Source organism: Sitodiplosis mosellana, unplaced genomic scaffold, assembly GCF_009176505.1.
Source record: "Sitodiplosis mosellana isolate CC-2019 unplaced genomic scaffold, AAFC_SMos_1.0 Smas_scaffold_21, whole genome shotgun sequence".
In the NCBI taxonomy this organism is placed as follows: Eukaryota; Metazoa; Arthropoda; class Insecta; order Diptera; family Cecidomyiidae; genus Sitodiplosis; species Sitodiplosis mosellana.
In genome coordinates this window covers 1,424,154-1,441,113 of record NW_022595263.1, presented here as the reverse complement: position 1 = coordinate 1,441,113, position 16,960 = coordinate 1,424,154, and the positions used below count along the sequence as shown (strand labels likewise).

General features: G+C 34.7%; 4 protein-coding genes across 13 annotated transcripts; 1 reads left to right on the top strand and 3 right to left on the bottom strand.

The window, feature by feature from the left end:
* Positions 1 to 146: 146 nt before the first annotated feature.
* On the bottom strand, positions 147 to 7,606 carry LOC129568635 (serine/threonine-protein kinase grp). Of its 2 annotated transcripts, none has more exons than XM_055446765.1 (7): positions 6,970 to 7,606; positions 4,521 to 4,664; positions 3,473 to 3,696; positions 3,209 to 3,386; positions 2,943 to 3,085; positions 1,756 to 1,959; positions 147 to 1,016 (listed from the first exon to the last, which is right to left on the bottom strand). In XM_055446765.1, exons 2-7 carry the CDS (start codon positions 4,601 to 4,603, stop codon positions 457 to 459), a joined length of 1,392 nt encoding a protein of 463 aa, XP_055302740.1. In that variant the 5' UTR covers positions 4,604 to 4,664; positions 6,970 to 7,606; the 3' UTR covers positions 147 to 456. The 2 variants fall into 2 exon arrangements, with proteins under 2 accessions (XP_055302740.1, XP_055302741.1); XM_055446766.1 differs by lacking the exon at positions 6,970 to 7,606 and adding an exon at positions 5,326 to 5,548.
* Positions 7,607 to 7,616: 10 nt separating this feature from the next.
* Positions 7,617 to 11,371, top strand: LOC129568633 (phospholipase A-2-activating protein). Its single transcript, XM_055446761.1, has 10 exons — positions 7,617 to 7,821; positions 7,910 to 8,106; positions 8,167 to 8,339; positions 8,407 to 8,538; positions 8,903 to 9,668; positions 9,805 to 10,028; positions 10,123 to 10,345; positions 10,420 to 10,501; positions 10,580 to 10,637; positions 10,720 to 11,371. Exons 2-10 carry the CDS (start codon positions 7,973 to 7,975, stop codon positions 11,280 to 11,282), a joined length of 2,355 nt encoding a protein of 784 aa, XP_055302736.1. The 5' UTR covers positions 7,617 to 7,821; positions 7,910 to 7,972; the 3' UTR covers positions 11,283 to 11,371.
* LOC129568639 (mitochondrial carrier protein Rim2) lies at positions 11,366 to 14,872 on the bottom strand. 8 transcript variants are annotated; one of them, XM_055446791.1, is made up of 9 exons: positions 14,823 to 14,872; positions 13,647 to 14,050; positions 13,271 to 13,466; positions 13,113 to 13,180; positions 12,881 to 13,012; positions 12,595 to 12,791; positions 12,383 to 12,459; positions 12,091 to 12,308; positions 11,366 to 12,012 (listed from the first exon to the last, which is right to left on the bottom strand). In XM_055446791.1, exons 2-9 carry the CDS (start codon positions 13,691 to 13,693, stop codon positions 11,892 to 11,894), a joined length of 1,056 nt encoding a protein of 351 aa, XP_055302766.1. In that variant the 5' UTR covers positions 13,694 to 14,050; positions 14,823 to 14,872; the 3' UTR covers positions 11,366 to 11,891. The 8 variants fall into 8 exon arrangements, with proteins under 8 accessions (XP_055302766.1, XP_055302763.1, XP_055302764.1 ...); XM_055446788.1 differs by having other exon boundaries at positions 13,647 to 14,256; positions 14,632 to 14,852; XM_055446789.1 differs by having other exon boundaries at positions 14,614 to 14,831.
* Positions 14,873 to 15,128: 256 nt separating this feature from the next.
* On the bottom strand, positions 15,129 to 16,733 carry LOC129568642 (uncharacterized). 2 transcript variants are annotated; one of them, XM_055446799.1, is made up of 4 exons: positions 16,654 to 16,733; positions 16,204 to 16,336; positions 15,504 to 15,643; positions 15,129 to 15,437 (listed from the first exon to the last, which is right to left on the bottom strand). In XM_055446799.1, exons 2-4 carry the CDS (start codon positions 16,315 to 16,317, stop codon positions 15,266 to 15,268), a joined length of 426 nt encoding a protein of 141 aa, XP_055302774.1. In that variant the 5' UTR covers positions 16,318 to 16,336; positions 16,654 to 16,733; the 3' UTR covers positions 15,129 to 15,265. The 2 variants fall into 2 exon arrangements, with proteins under 2 accessions (XP_055302774.1, XP_055302773.1); XM_055446798.1 differs by lacking the exon at positions 16,654 to 16,733 and adding an exon at positions 16,399 to 16,476.
* Positions 16,734 to 16,960: the final 227 nt, after the last annotated feature.

Below are 16,960 nucleotides of genomic sequence, written 5' to 3'. Positions count from 1 at the left end.
TGTAGATCAGAATTTGAAAGAATAAGTGTCATTTGATAACGGTTTATCGGCGGTCAATTGAGCAATTTGTACACTACAAATAGATGCACTTATACAGTCATTAGACTATATACATTTTACAATTTTACTAATAATGAAACAAAGCGTCGTTGTTTGAAAATATTCATTTATTTTTTTCCATAGGAAAATTGATTTTAACAATTAAACAACTCGATTTTTGGCAACTAAATCTTAAAAATATACCGCAGTCAATAAATGGTACGTCAACGGATGCTAATTTTCATATGAGACTGGAAAATGATAAATGGAAAATGAATCGAATGAAATAAAAAACTATGATTGGCTTAAACACTGGACCATCGGATTTGTTCAATTGATATGTATAATGAAAGAAAACTTTGTCACAAGCATTTGGTGTGTATGTCATTTGTCTTTTAATGGAGTATTTTTCGGAATCTACCAGAAATGTTGTTCCTTGCCAATAATGTCAGCTAACGATTTCTTAATTTGAATAAAGCGTCGTTTGAATTCGATGCCATCGCCTTTCGATAAGCGAAAATCAACCAGAACATTTTCGCTCATTTCGATGAGATTAATTTTGAAAACTAATTGGATCTTTCGTCGGTCAACTGTTGATATGGTTAAAATATTTGTATCGGTGGTTTTCCATACGTATCCCATTGAAGATACAGTGTCGATTATTCGTTTTATTGTATCATCTGAAGGTGTTGTAACGCTGAAGCGAGTCATACGCTTAACAAGGCGATGGAATGGATTTTGAGTGCTTTGGGTTGGATTCATTTGAGTACAAAGAATGAGATCTTCCATAAGTGTTGGCTGTGAGAAGCAGAAGTCGCTTCTTTGATCATTATTTGTGTTATCATTTGAATTATCATCTTTCTGTTGTACAATCTGTGGGGTGGGTTGCGTTAAATTAACGGGATTGTCACCACGCGAATAATCATTTGATCGGAAGCGTTTGGCTCGCGGCATTTCTACGTTATTTCGTTTATTTTCTAAATTTCAAATTGAAAGAGGAAAAAAAAGAAAAAGAAAATATTTTGTTCATGAAAATATAAATAATTAAAGAAAAAATATAATCAAATGATACAGAACTAAAATACATAAGAACTTTTTCGGTAAATAAATAAAAATGGAACAAATGCGAAAATAAGGGCCATAGGGATTTTGGTGGGAAAACTATATGATTTCACACATTTCACATACAGCTTAACCACCAAAGACACTATAGCCAATAAACAAAAGCAAATTAAAATCAATAAGCAAACGTTTTTCAATCAAAGCGGTCCCCTGTGGAATAACTGGAAAAGATAAATAGATTTTTTTATTGGAGATACCATAAATGTTTACGAATTTGCGTTGACATTATCCAGCGCTTTAATGCTTTGGTAATCTAGCTTTATGAAATATTGTTACTCTATCATACAGCTAAAGCGCCAAAGCATGCAAATGCCTTCATGTAGTCAATCGACTTTGAGCATTTAAACTTTTATGTCATACTCGTTTTGAGTATCAGAACTACTTCGGTGCTCCATAAATCTCTAAATCGTTGAAGGTGGTAGTAATCTTCTCGACCAGCTACAAAAGTGCTCTCTGAATTCTTCAATTTTCTGAGCAGCGAGTCACTTGATTGTACCTGAGCAAGCAGAGCATTCGTCGTATGGTTCCATTGTCTTATATAGACGGGGGTAGAGTAAATTACATCAAAATTCAGCAGAAATGTATAGCACATACCGCTCAATTTGGCTCGACACCACTTATGTTCAATAATATCTTTTACAGTTATCCGTTTTCTTGAATCCGGCTCAAGTATTTTCCGCAACAACGATAGGGCTAGCGTTTCGACCTTACTCCATGGCGTTATTGTCATCCAAGAGATATCACTTTTCCATTTTACAAATTCAGCACATCCCAGACTTGGTTCATCCCATGGTAATTCTGTGAATCGATTCAATCAAAATAGTTTAAATGTAGCGAAAAAGCGTCATGACGTGTATTTAATAAACGTTTCTTAGAATGAAGAAAAATGAAATTGACGTCAAATTAGACGAGCCGAAATGTGAATGCAGGATAAGTTTATCAATGTCAATGGACGTATGTTTGGACATGTTTCGCTTAAACGCTATTTCAACACATATTTTATATTGTTATTATTTTTATTATTTAGTAGGTAAAAAACAGTTGTAATGAGCGGCAAACATATGATAATTACAAATTTAAGGTTTTTACAAACATAAAATCGATCGAAAGGTATTTTTTTTCTGGTTTCAATCGGTAGACTTGAAATAGTTACGCATATATTCCATAATGTACATAGTCAATATTTACATGTATTGGTAGGTATGTATGGTGATGTGCAGCAAGCAATTTTCGTAAGACCTCTGGTATTAAAGCTTTAGATACAAAAATTGAAAAACAATCTACAGCTAGAATACCAAAGAGCTCAGCAAAAAATATTTATACATATAAAACATGTGGGTGTTTGCGTGTTGTACGAATACATAGGATGATATTCACCAATTCTCAAATTCATTCTTTTTTTTTAATGGTGGCAGCAGAGTAGCTGGCTGTGGTGATAGTGATTTTAATTCTCTATGTGTGTGTAGTGTAGTGTAAATAATAATAATAATAATAATAATGTATGTGTGTATCATATTTGCTATTTAATATTGTTAAATTGTTATTTAGCAGTGCCAGTGTGAGGTACCGAGTAAATGAATCAAGTTAATGCATATACAGTTTTTGATTACAATTTCCATATGCAGCACTTTGTTTTGAGAACTGTGATTTGATATCTGTTTTTTTCTGTTTCATCACTTTTCAAATGAAATATGTTAACCAATATGAAAGCGGGACACAAACGAGGTGAAGACACAATAGAATAAATAGAATTGACAAAGCGACAGTAAAAATAATCTTACCGCCAGATAACATGGCTACCAGAATAACGCCACAGGACCAAATATCTGCCGCTGTAGCGCTGTAGGGTCGAATCAAAATCTCTGGAGCAACATATGGGAGAGTACCGCATCGTTTATCAAGTAGTCTCTCTCTGCCTTTGATTCTACAAATAGAATTCATGAATCCAAATTTTTCAGCATTGGATTAGCATCAACTATCCAACGATCCAACACAATCCACCAGTAATGTTGATGTGAAAGCAATTAATTAATATACCTATTAATACCTGAACATAGTAGCCATGCCGAAATCGGATATTTTTAAATTGTCGTGTTCATCAAGCAATAAATTTTCGGGCTTTAAATCACGATGAGCGACTCCTTTATTATGCAAATAGTTTACACCATCCATTAACTGATTGAAAAAGCATTTTGCATCGTCTACTGACATTCCAACATCGGGTTCTAGTGAAGTAATAAAATCATAATGTAAGAACTCATTTTAGTCAAAAACAACCATTATGACAACGCACAATCGAAAAATCACATACCAATACGATCAAATAGCTCGCCACCCGCAGCATATTCCAAAAATATGTACTCTATTTCGTTTTGGCGTCGTGTTCCAAAATAACGTAAAATGTGTGGATGCTGCAAAAACTTCTGTATGCATACTTCTTTTTTTACTGATGCCGATGCATCAGGGTGTTTTCTTGTATCGACCATTTTCATTGCGACTGCTTCGCCGGTTTGTCGATTCAACAACAATTTAACTCTAGCAAAAAAAATAAGAACGAACGAAAAAACATTGTTGAAACATCATTATATCATATGAAACGACAAAAGTGCTGTTATGACTATTTGATTTCTTTGAAAGTATATATATTATTATTGGCACACCCCAAAATTGATTATACATCACTTTGGAACGGTTTATAATCAGAAGAAAATTTAAAATTAATTACCATGCCGACCAAATCATACAATGAATGAATTGCGGACAATACTAAATATTTGTTTTACAAATACACTATAAACAATTTTATTTATAATGGTCGAACCATTGGAAATATAATATAATATTTTTGTGTTCTTTCGAATGTCAATAAAATGCATCTATTCACGAAAAAAATGAAAAAAAAACTTGAGCATAAGCATTTTTTATGCACAAAACGGTGTTAAATTCATACGCCATCTATTGAAACGATATGCTTTTATATGATATTTGCTATTTACTGAACGATAAAGGTTGATATGCGACCGGTGGGACTAACGATTTGTGTACGGTATAACACATAACGGGGTGAATGGTACCACCGTCACAGCAGTGATTTATGTTGTATGTTATAACAAACAAGAAAAATGAAATATTTCAAATGTTTTATATTTCCAATAACTTTGTAAACTAACTATTTGAAGATTTCTTTCATCAAATTGGTGGCCATTAAAAAGCCAGTAAGTGATTTTATATTTACACATTAAATGACTTTTGCTATGCTAAACACAAGTGTGAAAAAAAGGTTCGAGCATCCTAGAGATGAACGTGTAGAGGAAAAATGAACGAAATCGTATGGATCGAAATTTGATGTGGTTACTTACTCGCCATATGCACCCTCTCCAAGAGTCTGCGCAAGAGTCCAACCTTCGACGAATTCTTCTCGATTACCATTTTGGGATGCCATTTTGACTGAGAGATGAGACGTTTGATGTCTGTGTTACGATTCTTGCACCGTTCGTTGGACACTGAAATCAACATCGTGCAGCCAAATGGAAAATTTATATATCACACGCATATTATAATACACGCAAGCGGGAAAGAAAGGGACAAGAAACAAAGACCATGATTTACGTTCATTCATTATTTATAGTTTCAAATGATAATGAATTGGATATTATTTGATTACGCAAAAACTTCATAGTTGATGGAAAAAAAATAGAATGAAAAAATGCACTGCAAAATTCTTTGATTCTCTATACAAATGTTTGGATCAAATTTCAATCTTCATTATGTTTATTAAGCAAAATTTAAGCGATAAAAATACATGTTTTTCTGGAGAAATAATGAATCTCAATCCAATATTGTGATGATGAAATTCATTTAATGCGAATATAAGTTTTTATATTTCTTTGCGCGCTGAATGAGTTTGAGTTTGAAACGCGGCCGATCGAATATACGAATATACACGCTCACCAACACATGGACAAATCGGTTTGATGACAATTTTTATTGATTTTTGCAGAAACAACGTAAGTAAGCAAGTACGCGATTTTTTTTTAACAACACTCTACAAACTGCCAAATGGTAAACAAAATTTGTCCAATGCAAATTTTTCATTCAATAAATTATATTTGGGTTTGTTTAATTTATATCACATTTAAATATGTACGATATCAAGTAATTTACCGTTTTGTGATATTCGGTTTGCAAATAAAATGGAATTGCAAATTTCACATTTTTCTATTGAATGTTCTGAAACAAATTTAGTTGTGCGACCACATTCACAGGAATCGATTTTGATTTAACTTTTGCAATGATTGTCATGATGACTTTGTGATGCCGTTGCGAAATTGGAATTCTGACCGACAGAGCCTGCATGCGACCGGCAAGTTAGTCTTGGTTTCAAGAACTGACATTGATATTGTGTGTTATGCATATACAAACACAGTCGAAGAGGAAAATAAAGCAAAGCCAAGCAAAAATTCAGCATGCTAATGCTATTCTACGAACCGAATAACCGAATCGAATGCACAGTCGTAGAGAGTAGTCGATAACTTGTTCGAGATGAACCACTTTCTTGATATATAGACGAAGCTGATACCAACAACCAAGCATCAGTGCGTTAATAAGGCTTTCATTGTGATGATACGTTTGTTGGAAGTTGTATGCGAATTTAGATGTGGTCGTAAGGGTATGCGTATAATGAAGCGCACTATGAATACATGTATTTGTGAATGTATTGTATGTGTATGTATGAACAAATACACCAATGTGCAGAAAACGTATTTTGTGAGGTAAGGAGCGCGCAAGCACATTTTCGATTGGAGGTCTTCAATGTATGCATGAAATAGGAGAATCAACCGACTCTAAAGACACAAAATCCACGAAAATGCACAGATGAAAAGCAAAAATTTCATTGGCTGAATCCAAATGGAGAAGAAAAGAAGCATGAAAAAAGGCTTGCAAAAATGAACGACGAAATATATACTCAAAGAAACGAGTGAGCGGAAAGAGGTAGACGAAAAATAGGAAGATAAAACTGAACCGAACCTTTTTTTTGCTCAAGAGCAACAAAAGCGGCACTTGCCAATCGATTGGCATAGCAACATAGCGATATTCTGTGCGCTTTCAATCCAAGTCATGTTGCAGCCTCCATTGTATGTATGTTTCGCAGATGTAGCTAAATGTGGTGGTAATGTTACCTACTAATTTATTGCATTTTGAAATTTTAAACTTAACAGTATCTTTGAACCTTCAAATGTGAAGAAATCGTGATGTAAAAAATATAACAATTAGTTTGAAATTAACAAAAATCAAAACCTCAGCCAGGCAGAACCTACCGGCTTTTTGAAAATTATTAACTAATCAAATTGCGTTATATCAATACAATAATGAAACATCTACGAGTTTATTGTTTGTGTGGCGACGCAATTTAAATTTTGTTTCGACAAAAACAGATTGAAAATTGTATTTAGTAGAAAATGTAACAAGTAACGAACACATTTTGTGTTGAGATAGTTTTGTTTAAATTTATTTATTTGGTAGCTTAATGCGTCTCTTTTCGTTTTATTCATATATACATACACACGAAATTGGGTGTATAAGAAACGAAAAGCAGAATAGAGATAGACAGAGAGAGAGGAAGAAGGAAAAATGAAATGATCCGGTTTCGAAGAAGGCAGAAGATTCAGAAAAAAACTTCAATCTACCACTTATGAACACTATATTCTGATTCTGATTCTCGTGAAACTTATTTCCCTCACATGGTGAATTCAATGAAATGGCGAGAAAAAGGTTGATAGAAAAATTATATTTGTACATATTACTCACGTTTTTTATGATCAGTTGTTAGGCAAATTTTTTTTCTCCAAGAGTTTGACACACAAAAACGAATTGATTATCGTTCTTTTCGACGATAGTAAAACATCGTTCATTTATTTCACATTACCTATTCAATATTAAATGATGGCTAAAAAATTTTGGACCATAATGAATAATTTAAACGTTTTTATCGCTGTGGACATGCACACGCGCGTTGCACATATATAATTCGAGTGCCAAATATGATACACATGCTCATTCGAACGAGAGCAAACAATCACTGGTGAACGATGACACACGGCATTTTAATTCTTGACTTGCTGCTGTATTGTGAAGCTTTATTCCGTATGCATACCGCATGTTCAAAGAGTCGGTAAGTTTGCGCTTGTCTGGAATTCGTACAAATGATATGATGCTGTTGTGGAGAACTTGCAAATTTTGTAGAGTTTATTTTCGGTTTGGAACGCAAACAAAGACGTATTACAGGTGAACACAGTGTATTTTTATCCCATTGAAATAATTATGATGTTGCAACGTATTGACTCATCTAGTAATCGTAAAAAACAATTATTCATAAAATATTTTATTCGAAAGTTGAACAAGTTGAGAATTCACCAATTTATGATATTCAACATGAAAAAGGCAAATGTCACTGACGTAAATGTCAAGTTGATAGGCGCTAAAATATAAACGTCAACGCTCAAAACCTTTGTATGTATTCGTATATGTCACAATTTCTACGTGAAATGATTTTTCTCAACAAAAAGAATAATTAATTTGATAAAACAAAAGCCGGTTGAATATTTTGGAATATAAATTTTGATAAAACTCATAAACCGCATTCTGCTGTTTACCGCTAAAGTATTTGTTTTATTTTAAACCTAAATGAAAATTTGCTGAATCACTGAAGGAAGACGAGTTAACCTAATAATTTATGGTTTTATTTTAGGTCAGTGCTTATTGATTACTGCTTTTTTTTGTTGGAAAGTTGTGAACATTTGGTTCAACGAGTATGAGTCTGGACGACTATAAATTAAGTGCAGAGCTGCTGGGCCACTCATTGGATGTCCGAGCAGTTGCAGCGGCCGATACTTATATTCTCTCTGGTTCACGCGATAAAACCGCTAAAATTTGGGAATATAATGGGTAAGACGCTGTCGATGATTGATGAAAGAGATGTTGAGATTTCAGTTATATTCTTTGTAGAACTGCATACACCGAACGACTTACGTTGACCAACCACAAAAATTTTGTGAGCAGTGTGTGTGTTTTAGATGGAGGCGAATGGATTTGTACGGGGAGCAATGATGCTACAATTTGTGTTTATGTTGCCGGTAATGTAGAACCTTTCACCACTCTTAGAGGACACACTTCAACAGGTATGTGGCATTGTAATTAGTAATTATTGTATATTTCATCAATAACTTATCTTTGATCATTTGTTAGTCAGCACAATGGCGCCCGGCACTGAGAGTGGAATGCTGTTGAGCGGCAGCTGGGACAAAACAGCTATTATATGGAAAATTGCTGGTTTTGGAGAAACCCAACCAATCAAGTTGGAGGGTCATGAGGCAGCAGGTATAAGACCGTCGTATTTTCACCAGAGCGTGTTATGAGCTGATGTAAGCAGCACTAACTAACGTCAGCTGCTGATATCAGCTACTGACGAGTATGCGTTGCATTTGTTGTTGTTTTAACGCATTTGCAGTATAAAAACGAGATATTCTCCAAACATACCAATGAAATGTTTGCTTGCCTCTTCGTTTTTATACTGCAAATGCGTTCAAAGGCCACAACGCATACTCGTCAGCAGATGATATCAGCAGCTGACGTTAGTTAGTGCTGCTAACGTCAGCTCAAAACACGCTCTGGATTTCACCAAGCGATTATATTTTTGTCATTTTTTTATTTTATTCTATGGTCATCGCCCAAAAATTTGTAGTATGGTCAGTTTGTGCTTTAAAATCAGGAAAAATTGTAACTGGTTCAGCAGACAAAAGTATCATTTATTGGACCAGCAGTGGTGAGAAGCTCAAAGTACTGAAAGGTCACAAAGATTGCGTGCGGGCTCTGTTGAGTTTGCCGAATGATTCAATAATTAGTGCCTCCAATGATGCGGTCATTAAATTTTGGAATGAGGATGGAGAATGTGTCAAAGAGCTGATGGGACACACAAATTATATATATACTATGGCATTCAACTATCAATTAGGTGAAAATATTATCGTATCTGGTGGTGAAGACAGTACATTGCGTATGTGGAATTTCGATGGTGAGCTTGGCAAGCCAATTACCTTGCCTGCTCAATCCGTCTGGTCCGTGGCATGCTTGAAAAATGGTGATATAGTGGCAGGCACAAGTGATGGTGTTGTTCGCATATTCACGAAAGAGTCAAGTCGCTACGCAGATGAACAGACATTGGCACAATTTTCCGCAGCAGTCGATACTCGTATTCGTGAATCAAATCTCCAATTGGGAGGAGTAAAAGTCAATGAGTTGCCAGGACCGGAAGCGTTGTTGCAAAAAGGACGGGACGATCAAACAAAAATGATTCGTCATCCCGATGGAAAAGTCATTTGTTATCAGTGGTCAAACGGCAAATGGAATTCAATGGGTGATGTTGTTGGTGCGGTGGACAACGATCGTGGTATACAAGAATCATCGGGTAAAACTCTATTTGAGGGAAAGGAGTACGATTTTGTATTCAGGTGAGCTCCGCAGAGATGAAGATTGGGCTTAGATGGAAATAGATGATATTGAAATGTTGGCAAAGACGTTCTTAAATCATTACTTTTCATCAATTTTATTCCAATATTGCGATTTTTCTTCATGAAAACTCTTTAGTGTCGACATATCCGATGGGGTACCACCATTGAAGCTGCCATACAACCGGGGGGATGACCCATGGATGGCAGCTCAAAACTTTATTCATGAGAATGAATTACCACAAGCATACCTCGATCAGGTGGCAAATTTCATTGTAACCAATTCTGGTAATGCTCCCGTTATAGAAAATGCGTCAAGCGGTTTTGAAGATCCTTTTACGGGCGGTGGACGTTATATCCCAGGTATCATTTAGAAACACATATTTTCATATGTTAAATCCCACCAAAACATTCCACGAGAATGTAAAATTAAATGTAATTGATGTTCAATACCCAGGTTCAGGTTCTGATTTCAATTCGAGCGCTGGAAATGTCGATCCATTCACCGGAGCATCGAGTTATTCCACTCAACAGCCATCCGTTCCGGTTAATTTCGTTCCAAAATCCTCTTCTGGACCAACATCATCTTCTTCAAAGTCACCTTCTTCTAAGCATTTCCCATACAATCAATACACTACAATTGTTACATGCGATCCCGCTAAAGTTTTATCCAAGCTACGGTGAGATGAAAAAATTGGAAAAAAAATATAGATAAATTTCCCCCAACTCATTAGCGAACTGATTTTCTTTACAGGGAATTCAACAATAGCCTTGTGGATGATACATTGAAAGTTACTGAAACAGAATTGGAACATGTAATAAAACTTGCCTCTGGTGTACGTAAAAATTTACATATTTTCTTCCGCATGCGTTTCACAACGAATGATTTCTGTGACATTTTTCTTTCATTTTAGGATTATTCATCCATTGAATCAATCGACGCAATGAAAAAACTTCTTTCGTGGCCAATAGGTAAGCTGAAAATTTTCTTCGGTGTTTCATTCTAGTGATTTTCATCTAACCAGATTACGTTTGAATTCTTGTCTATCCCAAGAAAACCTCTTTCCCGTTTTGGATGTGCTACGTTTGGCAGTCTGCGATTCAAATGTTTGTTCAAAGTTGATAACACAAGATGTTCTAAATCTCATCATTCAAAATATCAGCGTACCACCAGCTAATCAATTAATGTCGATTCGCATATTATTGAATATGCTTGGCCATGGATATGGCCGTGGTCTCATTGAAACTTGTTTGGCTAATGTATTGGTAGCGATCAGTACAACGAAGAAGGGCAGTGCTAATTTGCAAATAGCTATTGCAACACTTTTGCTCAACTTGACTGTTGTTCAACTTGGCTATGCGGACGAGACACAATGCCAACATATAACCGAATCGATTATTGACTTTTTACTCTGGAATGCTGATCCAGAAGCTGTGTATCGCAGTTATCGTGCAGTTGGCAACCTCTTAAATACACCTCATGCACCAACAGTAAGTGCACAACTGATATCTACTGATTCCGTAATGGATGCAATTCGTAACAATATGAGTGTGCAACAGCAATATGGATTTGAACAAATCAATGAAATTGCTCGTGATGTCGTAAATGCACTGTGAAAAAAATAATCAAACATTTCATACCCATTGTCAAATTTAAAAAAAAATATCTATTCGAAAACATTTAAATAAAAATTATCACATTTCAAGATTTCGATTTTTTATTTAAATTTTATTCAACTTTAAATTTCAAGCAATTTTTTTAATACTTATTAAAAATAAATTTGTGTGTGAGTGTGTCGGTTTCCGCTATAATCGGACCAAAAGCTTGTTCAAATAGCGTTTCGCTCATTATTATTTGGCTCATCAAACAATTAGAATAAAATATAGTTTGTGCAAAGTTAGAAATGTAACGAGCGACTTTCGGTTGGTTTACGTCAAAATTCAACATGCATTTTCTTTTATATTTTACTGAATCTACCCCACTTGCGCTGGTTTATTGTATGATTCTGAAAACTATTTTTTTTAAACGGCTATCAGCAAGAGGTGGAATTGACTAAATTGTTTCGAAGGAAATTGACTCGCCCAAAATAAATTACAATTCGTAGTTTTTTTGGTCTCCGAATCATGTATGTGACTGGAAGTACACACAAAAATATCTAACAATTTAAATGATTGGCATAGTTCATCTTTAACAAGAAGAAATTTGAAATTTCCGCCAACATCTCTTTAGGTTGCATCGTAAAATTCATTATTAAAGTGTCTAGTTAATATGTACACGACAGCCTCGTAAGTTGACATCATTATGGCTGTGTTAGGTATTTGACGAACTAGTTGCGTGGCAAGACCTCTGCAATGCAATAAGGACAATGATAGAAAATTGCTAGCTTTATATCATTTATATGCTTTAAACTTGAAAAATACTCACCGATATAGGCCAGCCTTGCCTTCTTCGCGCCAAACCAAAAACAGCGTCTGCCAAAAAGAACGGTATTTATTGCCTTCTTCACGTAGTCGGGTTCGTGCAACCTCATGCGGATAGGCAATGCACGAAGCTACAGTTTTTGACACAGCACCGGCTCCCATAAATTCTATAAAATCTCTAGAGGTTTTGCCATCGGCCGGGTGTGTTCGTCGCAAATCATTCTAGGGAAGTCGACAAATTATTTACACCATTTCAGATCGTCATCTCTTTTTTTAAAATCTCATTTGTTACTTACTATTTTTGCTTTAATTGCTTCATAAATTACAAAATGAATTACAGTTTCTGATATGCCGACATAGCTAGCTGTGATACCTGAAAAACAGTAAGTAATAGTATAGTAGTGTTTATAAATGAAAAGTAGATATAAGACTGGAGGTTAATACTACAAGATACATTCTTCACATTAGTTGATATCTATCTAATCAAGTATTCCTTTATCGTACATACCCTTGTAAAATCCAATGATGCCTGAAGTTTGGTATATCTTTTTCACGCATTCTGTGACAGTCATTTTTACTTTCGAACTGTGATCGAGCTGAAGTCGAGTTTTTACAAACCATATTGGATTCGTTGCAGTTGAGGCAGCAAAACCAGCACAAGAAGCACTCAAAATATGGACGATTGGAGAATCGACTGATAGATTTCTAAAAATTAACATTTTCAAGGTGGTTTGAATTTGTTTTGTTCAAGATAAAATTTGCGATCAAATGATAGAAAAAAATGTGTTGTTTACTGTATTGTGCTGAGTGAAGTTTTCGTTTGTGAATAGGCACAAAAGTAAATCGCTCGCGATGGGGCTACCCCAACAATATTTGGTCCTAGTCCTTTGAATAAGGCCCGAGAACCTTCTGTATTAACGATATATCTATAAAGTATATGAAAATAAATTTAGAAAATTGCTGGGATTTTGATATTAGTATTGCAATCGTATCATCAAAATAGACTGCCCAAATTGTTCTAATTACTTCAAACATTGCCAAATACTAATCGACTGTGAACTGGAAGAAATTCCGCAATGTGATATGGTTAAAATCTGTGATATATTGAGCAGAAAGAAAATATACTCGAATTAGTGAATATTGAACAGAAGAAATCATGTCAAGAGATTACATCATACACTTACTTGTGAACGCTTTCGTAGGATGGATGTGCATATGTCTCGATTTTGAGTTGTCCCTTTAAGTTGCGCACCGTTCGTATTCACTTTATTGGCAGCATCTAATACGGGCGACGGATAGAATGGTGACGAAGAGCTTTGTAATCGTGTCTTTACTACTTCCAAAGGACAAGTAACTATGGCTCCAATCGTACCAGCAAATCTTTGAAAGCCGAATAAACAAATATATCATTTATGTAATCGAAGTGATTGTTGCGATAACCGGTACATGAACAATCATATTTAAGGTTAGCCGCACCAAATCTAACACACAGCACAACACATTACAATGCATACAGTCATATTTACAAATGAACTTTACCAATATCACTGTAAAACTTACCCGCCCGCAATTAAATGTATTATGGTGTCACGTTCACGCTGTGTCATAGTTTGTTTTCTCTGAACCAACCAGTACAATCATTTAAATTGTTCTGTTACTTGGTTTAATTCGGTACACTAAAACGCAATCACAGTCAGTATTTATTTGCTGTTGTTTTTATTATTGTTGTTGTTGTCAACGCTATTCCTGTGCCCTCTTATTTGCCCGAATTGATGTGTAATTTTTTTTTCTTCAACTTTCTTCTTACTCTTGAAGTTTTTTCTTCGTCATGTTGTTTTTGTAGCTTATTTTTTTTAGTTACGTTTATGAAATGTCAACAAATCACTTTCAATTGTTTTTCATATTTTGATTTGCACTTTTCTGCAGTGCTTTCGTCGACTATGCACTTAGCACACGGAATAGGACTGTTAATTGATAGATATCAAGCGATGAGAAAAATTATTATGAATTATAAAATTTTTCAAATCTACATCTCAGCGCTTCAATCACTTTGCCTTTGGCGAAATAGAAAGAAACATCTAAAAACAAAACCACGACGAAAGGACAAATGGAATATATTGAAATTTTCGACTGCACACACACACATGCCAAAACGAATATTTCGCTCTTTCTGTCAATCGAGATGAAAAATAAGAAGGTTGCAATTAAGAATGAACGAATAATTTTATTTACGTAATATGATGTGCTTTGAATTCAGCACGATTGATCAAAATCATTTTTAATCAATTTTTGAATGTCACTTAGCACTTTTTTGTGGCCGTCTCATTATGAGTTTGGAAAAAAACACACACCCGTTCCGAAAAGATTGAAAAATATCCTATTTTTGTGGTTAGTAAACAGTTGCGGGCTGAAGAATATTCTATAAGACCTGCACTAATATTGCGTTTATGCGTTGTAAAAAAATGATTGAATCGTAATCAAAAACTTGCGATACAATCAACACAAATTATACACATGCATTACGTACACAAGACAAACAACAAACTTTTTAGCAACAAATTTGAACATTTGTCCGACGTTCCTTTTGCGATTTGCGAAAATTTCGTTGCGAATGAACTATCACACGATTATGGTCGCATGTATTTGTATATTTTGCTTATTTTCTTTTTATCATCACGTCCACAGATCACTTGAATACGAGTACTCACGTATATTCAAAATCGAAATAACACATACCATTACACTGCCACTTGTCATCCGTCTGTCAAGATTACTGCGATGTTTACAAATTCTATACGTCTGAAGCAGCAGCAGCAGCAGCAGCAACAGCAACGACAGAAACAGCGACCCTGTCATTTGTTACAATACAAGCGCGCTCATTCTTAATGACTGATTTATCTCACGTAGACCAATTCAAAATTATTTTCAGTTTAATTTTTCTCTGTACTAATATCATTTGAAATGAAAAGTTCTAATAAGTTCTGAAGCCAAAAGAGATAGTTTCCTTTGAGAAAAACAAATAAATAACAATGAGTTTTTATAGGTTTTGATGAAATTTTACTCTTATTTATTTATTACGGTTCATTATTCTTAAACATTGAATCTCAAGAACAAAAGATATAACAATATTTAAATGTAAATCAAATGATATAAAAAAAATATTGGATTTTCACTCAGATCTATCCTCCGAAAATATACGAATATATTTGTAGTACTTTCAACATTGTACGCGCCGAATATGGGCAGTAAGGGTAGTGTTTATAACACCGCTCGAACGATTTTTCTGATTGTTTGCCACGGCTATGTGCCAGTTCGATTTCTTCTGGAACTCCTCCACCAGTCATTGCATATCTACAATGATAGTCATAATAGAAACAGTTGAAAAACACTGTATATGTTATACCAAAAGCAACTTACTCGAGCAAATGACTTATTATTAAAGCATCTTCATTATCCTTTTCAGTGCCAGCTGTAATTTGACATATCAAAGATTGTGCACATTTAAAAGGCGCATCATGTTTCAATATTCGATCCCAGTCAATTTCAAATCTTTCTACCTAAACAAAATAAAAACCATTCCTTTATCAACTTCAAACGAAAGTAAAATCCACGTCTTATTTGTGAGTTAATTGAGTTTACATACAGAGTAATATAATGTATCATTATTATATGTTATCTTGTTATATCACACATAAAAATGTAAACCACAAAAATAATAGGACCTGTGTTCAATTTTAGTTTGTATTCGCGCCCAAGCGAAACAGTTATGTCGTGCAATTCATGAACATGAAAATGCTGTTTACAATTATTATATACTTGATTAGGCTAATGTTACGAGGTAAAGAAAATGTAAGTATCACGTCGTAATCACTTGCATTATAGCTTAAGAGAAAAAAAACTTGAGTCGCCGACGGCTTGGCTCCAATGGACAATAACACTGCACACTTTTTCAACTAACTGAAAATTACTATTATTATGCTAATCAAAGTTGGCAGTTTGATATTGAACTTCAACTATTAAATATCACTGTATTATAGTACTTTGAATCCATCGACAGCTTCAGAAGACCTTTTTGTCGTTTCAAGTGTGGAAAAAAATAAGCAGAAAAAAGTCTTACCGCATCCAAGTCCCTTTTTGATAGAAGAAATTTTGCGAGTTTGGCTGCAGGCTTTCGAATTTTCATGTAGTCTTGGGCCAACAAATGCAACAAATACAATGCACCCAATCCCATAGCAGCTAACAACACAAGTCTATTTTAAATGAAGTAAAAAAATGGAAATAATCATAACATATTCTACTTGAAATATCCTACTTGAAATGACCCATCTGGAACAGTCAATGGAAGTTGATTTGAAGAGACACAAAATTGAGTGGACTTGCTTCAAACGCTCTAATAATTACAATAATCATGGTTGGTACATTGTTTACCTTTATCGCATCGACGTTTTCACATCTAATGCTGATTTCGGGGGAGCCAATGCACGAATGCATTGAGCGCCAATAAGCATTTCAACTAATGTTTTTTTTTACTTTCTGTTATATCATTTGATTTGACTTTTTCTCTTACCTTCACAGTTTCAAATGAAATGCATCCATTCCATACCATAAAAACCATTTGAGATTTCACTAGGAACTGACGCAAATGGTCAATATTATCTATTTCCATGCAAGAGCAAGCTGAATCTACACGCAATGAATGTTGCCGTAGCAACTTTACATTTCAGGAAAGTAACAATTTCAGCCTCGGCATTCAATTTTTTTTCCTAATATGACAACGATTGGGACAAGAGGTGCAGTGCTAACAAGATGCAGCAGTCAATGCATTTTTGTCAGTGAAAATGCCATAAATTATTGAATATACCTCAATAAAACTG